Source organism: Carassius auratus, unplaced genomic scaffold (assembly GCF_003368295.1).
Source record: "Carassius auratus strain Wakin unplaced genomic scaffold, ASM336829v1 scaf_tig00214215, whole genome shotgun sequence".
NCBI lineage: Eukaryota > Metazoa > Chordata > Actinopteri > Cypriniformes > Cyprinidae > Carassius > Carassius auratus.
Window position 1 is genome coordinate 62387 of NW_020527563.1, and position 5108 is coordinate 67494.

Consider the following 5108-nt stretch of genomic DNA (forward strand, 5'->3'; position numbering starts at 1 on the left):
ATCAGATCGCAAATCGCACCAAACGATTCGTTTGCAGCTGTTCTGGAGTCGACCACTCACTGATTCAAATGAACCGTTTAGTGCGAGTCTCCAGAAGTAAGAACCGGCAGATCTTGTGAGCGCGCGTGCGTCTGGTGTTGCTAAAACTCAGTTATTAATGTCGAAATTTAGGATTAATTATTGTAACTGAAAATCATATTTAGGTCAAAATTGTCAGTTGTTTGGGAACTAAATCCGCTATTAAGAGTGATCTGTTTAAGCCCACTGAAATGCTCCAGTGCAAACGATGCAGACACATCAATCAGCGTCTCTGTGTTTTAGGTTAAAAAATAAAATAAAATAACCTTAAACTAACACAGATTAAATAAAATAACTCATGTAGTCCAAATTCCCCGCTGCCGTAATATTAACAGTTTTATTAAAATGCCATGACGTCTGTTTTTAAATTGTTTATCAACAGTAACGTTATATTGTTTGGATTAACTAGTCGAGTAACATTAGACAGACATGAATTTTTATTCATAACCGTACTGAAAATAAGTAAATATCGTAGCTGATGCTAAATGTCTAGCTAACAAGCTTGCTGGTGTTAACTTGGGGTAATTTTTATAAATAATGTCCAAATATTTTTATTCAACCACCTATATATATATATATATATATATATATATATATATATATATATATATATATATATATATATATATATATATATATAGATAGATAGATAGATACATCTGGGGAGAAAAGAAAGGATGTGATGTTCAGTACAGGCCTTATTATCATGTCATATATATAACGGTGATGTTCTGTGTGGTGTATTTGGGATAATGTGTATATATGCATGATGAGCAGTCATTGGTTCCCATGCCTGGGAAGAGGGTATTTAAATCACGTGATGTGATTTGCACGTGTGAAATGTGTTGTAATCAATATGTGATCTGAACACCAGTAAAGTATGTTTTGATAGCATTTGGTGGCTGGCCTCATGAATATATAACATAAATTGGCGACGAGGATAAAGTGTGAGAAGACATGGCGCAAATCGGAAGATTGGATGAGTATAAACCGGAAAATGAGTCCTGGTCTGCATATATTGAACGAGCGGAATTGTTCATGATTGCAAATGATGTGGATGATACGAAGCAAGTAGCGACTTTGCTTAGTGCTGTGGGAACGTCCACATATGGATTACTACGGAATCTGGTTCAGCCTGCGAAGCCAAAGGATAAAACGTTTGAAGAAATTGTGAACATTCTGAAGGCCCATTTTGAACCAAAGCCGTTAATAATAGCTGAGCGTTTCCGATTTCAGCGCTGTGTTCAAAAGCCCCATGAAACTGTGTCCCAGTATGTTGCTGAACTGAAACAATGTGCATCTAAATGTGACTTTGGTGCAAGTTTGGATGAGTCTCTACGTGATCGTTTTGTCAGCGGAATCCGAAGTGAAGCATGTCAACGAAGATTGCTTTCGGAAGACACACTCACTTTTGCACGGGCACTTGAAGTTGCTCACAGTATGGAAACCGCAGATCGAGATACGCAACAGCTGAGGAAAACAGAGGATTCAGCGACAACAGTGCATAAGGTAAATGCAAAGACTGTTTATAACCAGAGACAATGCTATCGCTGTAAAGGGAAAAACCATAATGCACAGGAGTGTTATTTTAAAAACTCTAAATGTCACAATTGTGGAGTGATTGGGCATATAAAGAGAGCTTGCAAAGTTAAAATGAAGTCACATCCTAACAGTAAATATGCTGAACAACAGAACAAGCACAAAGTAACAGCTTATATGCATGCTGAAGAGCCGGAGCTGGAAATGTTTTCCATGTTAAGTGATACTGAGAAACAGTCTTTCCAAGTAAATTTTACTGTGAATCAGCAGGATTTATTGATGGAGATTGATACAGGAGCGGCTGTAAGCATCATTTCACAACAAGAGTATAGACGATCGTTTGCCCATTTGCCACTGGAGGGAGCTAGAGTCAAGTTAAAGACCTACACCGGTGAATGCATTCCAGTGTTGGGTCAATTCACGGCTACTGTACAATATGAGGATCAAGTGAATGAGTTACCACTGATCGTAGTCAAAGGGAATGGTCCAAACCTGTGTGGGAGAAACTGGCTTCAGAAAGTAAAACTGAATTGGAAGATAATTCGACATGTGAGTAAGCAGCCTGGGTCCATTCAAGAAGTGCTGGACAAATATAGTGAAGTCTTTAAGGATGAGCTGGGCACTTTAAAGGACATTAAAGCCACTATTTCAGTGAAACCAGATGTGCCACCCAAGTTTTTTAAAAGTCGTCCTCTTCCTTTTGCTATGAAAGAGCGTGTGGAGAAGGAAATTGATAGACTGGAAAAAGCTAATGTTATATCCCCAGTAAAATACAGCGAGTGGGCTGCTCCAGTTGTTCCTGTTATAAAAAAAGATTCCACAATTCGCTTATGCGGAGACTACAAAGTCACTGTTAATCAAGCTGCCAACACTGAAGTGTATCCCTTGCCACGGATCGAGGAAGTGTTAGCCACTTTGAGTGGAGGGAAGTTGTTTTCCAAGATTGACTTGGCACAAGCATATCAACAAGTCGTGCTGGATAATGATTCTAAGAAGTATACGACAATCAACACTCACAAGGGATTATATGTGTATAATCGTCTTGCTTTTGGCATCAGTTCAGCCCCTTCCATTTTTCAACGAATAATGGAAAATTTGATGAAAGATCTGAAAGTAATTGTGTATTTGGACGATTTGTTGATCACAGGTAAAGATGAGCAAGAACATCTAACAAACATTTGCAAAGTCTTACAGCGTCTTCAAGAATCAGGCTTAAGAGTAAAGAAATGTAAATGGGAGTGGGGACAAACACGGATTGAGTACCTGGGTCATGTGATCGATGAAAAAGGGGTGTATCCGACAAAAGACAAGGTAAAAGCTATTCAAGATGCGCCAGCACCATCAAATGTGAAGGAACTACGAGCTTTTTTAGGTTTGGTAAATTATTATGGACGCTTTGTACCACAGCAGAGCACAGTGTTGGCACCACTGTATAGACTGTTGAAAGAACAAACTGCTTGGTGCTGGGGGAAAAAGGAACAAGGTGCTTTTAGTAGATGTAAAGAATTGCTCACCAGTGACAAAGTGCTAGTATACTATGATCCACAACTGCCTTTGACTTTAGCATGTGATGCTTCCGCTTATGGAATTGGTGCGGTGCTTCAGCACATCATGCCAAATGGTGACGAGCATCCCATTGCATATGCTTCACGTACTTTGTCCCCTGCTGAAAAGAAATATTCACAGATTGAGAAGGAAGCTTTGAGTGTGATCTATGGAGTTAAAAAATTCCATCAGTATCTTTGGGGAAGATCTTTTAATTTGATAACTGATCATAGACCATTAGTGACTCTGTTTGGTGAACATAAGCATTTCCCAATGATGGCAGCTGCTCGCATTCAGCGGTGGGCGATAATTTTGTCGGCATATGATTATCATATCATGTATCGCAAGGCAGAAGATCATGGAAATGCAGATGGCTTGTCACGAATTCCATTACCTGAAATTACCGATGTAGGAACAGAAGCCATTTCAGCAAATATCAACACACTTTTGACAAACCATCTTCAAGAAGCTCCTCTAAATGCAGCACAGATTGCCAGAATGACAAGAACAGATCAAGAACTTTCTAAAGTGTTTCGTTATGTCATGGAAGGTTGGCCAATTGAAGTGTCAGATGATTTGAAAGTATTCTACGCGAAAAGAGATGAACTGTCAGTAGAACAGGGATGTCTGCTATGGGGCACACGAGTGATTGTACCATTCAAATTTCGAAAATCAGTGTTACAGGAAATTCACTCAGGACACCCTGGCATTGTTAAAATGAAAGCTCTGACTCGTAAATACGTGTGGTGGCCTAAAATTGATACGGATATAGAAAGAGTTTGCAAGGAGTGTCAAATCTGTCAACAAGAACAAAGAATGCCAAGTCACGTCCCTCTTCATCCTTGGGAATTCCCGGGTGAGTGTTGGAAAAGGTTGCATGTGGATTTTGCTGGTCCGTTCTTGAACAACATGTTTATGATCATTGTTGATGCTCATTCTAAATGGTTGGAAGTTTTTCGTATGTCACAGATTACTTCTCAAGCTACTATTACCAGATTGAAGAGATTGTTTTCTGCATATGGATTACCTGAACAAATCGTGACTGATAATCCAACTACTTTTACTTCTGATGAATTCCAAAGATTTGTGAAGCAGAATGGTATTATGCATACCAGAAGTGCACCAAAACACCCAGCAACAAATGGTTTGGCAGAAAGATATGTCCAGACGTTCAAGAGGGGTATGAAGAAATTGACTAATGAGCAAATGTGCATTGATGATAGACTATCTTTATTTTTATTGCGCTATCGCACAACTCCTAATTGTACCACAGGTCAGTCACCATCTGATTTATTTTTAAAGAGACACATCCGCACCAGGCTGGACTTCCTGAAACCAAACATTCATGAGACGGTTCGCAGAAAACAGTATTTGCAGAAAAATCAACATGACTATCGGGCAAGAGAGAGATCCTTTGCTGTGGATGATTCTGTTTTCTTGCGAAGTACAGTGGGAGGAGATCCGAAGTGGTTATCTGGAGTGATTACACAACAGACAGGACCTGTTTCGTACAAGGTACGTGATCCAGCATCGGATACTGTGTATAGACGGCATGGTGATCAATTGAGACCACGCACTTCGTCCTCAGAGATTCCAATGCCACCGAATGAAAAGGAGACTGCTCAATCTGCTGAATCTAATGATCAAGCTCAAAATGCTGAACTCAATGATCAAGATTCTGGATTTGCTGGAATTCCAGGTACATTTGACTCTGAGGTACCTTTTGAACTAACAGAACCCCTGATTCCAAGTCCAGGGGGTCTACGGCGCTCTAAACGAACTATTAAATTACCACAGCGTTTTAGAAATTGAGAATTTGAACACATGTGGTGCTTTTGAACTGATAATGTGGTGTATGATTTTTAATGGGGGAGGAAATGTGGTGTATTTGGGATAATGTGTATATATGCATGATGAGCAGTCATTGGTTCCCATGCCTGGGAAGA

The 5108-nt window shown here is 39.7% G+C and overlaps 1 protein-coding gene across 1 annotated transcript; it reads left to right on the forward strand.

Moving 5' to 3' along the window:
* The first annotated feature begins 823 nt into the window (after positions 1-823).
* Positions 824-4270, forward strand: LOC113091552 (uncharacterized protein K02A2.6-like). The gene is made up of 2 exons (XM_026257133.1): positions 824-4018; positions 4158-4270. The coding sequence occupies exons 1-2, from the start codon at positions 1036-1038 to the stop codon at positions 4160-4162; spliced, it is 2988 nt and encodes a 995-aa protein (XP_026112918.1). The 5' UTR covers positions 824-1035; the 3' UTR covers positions 4163-4270.
* The last annotated feature ends 838 nt before the right edge of the window (positions 4271-5108 follow it).

Bases quoted from the DNA above. Each gene is read 5' to 3' on its own strand.
- LOC113091552 (XM_026257133.1), top strand. From the start codon at position 1,036: ATGGCGCAAATCGGAAGATTGGATGAGTATAAACCGGAAAATGAGTCC.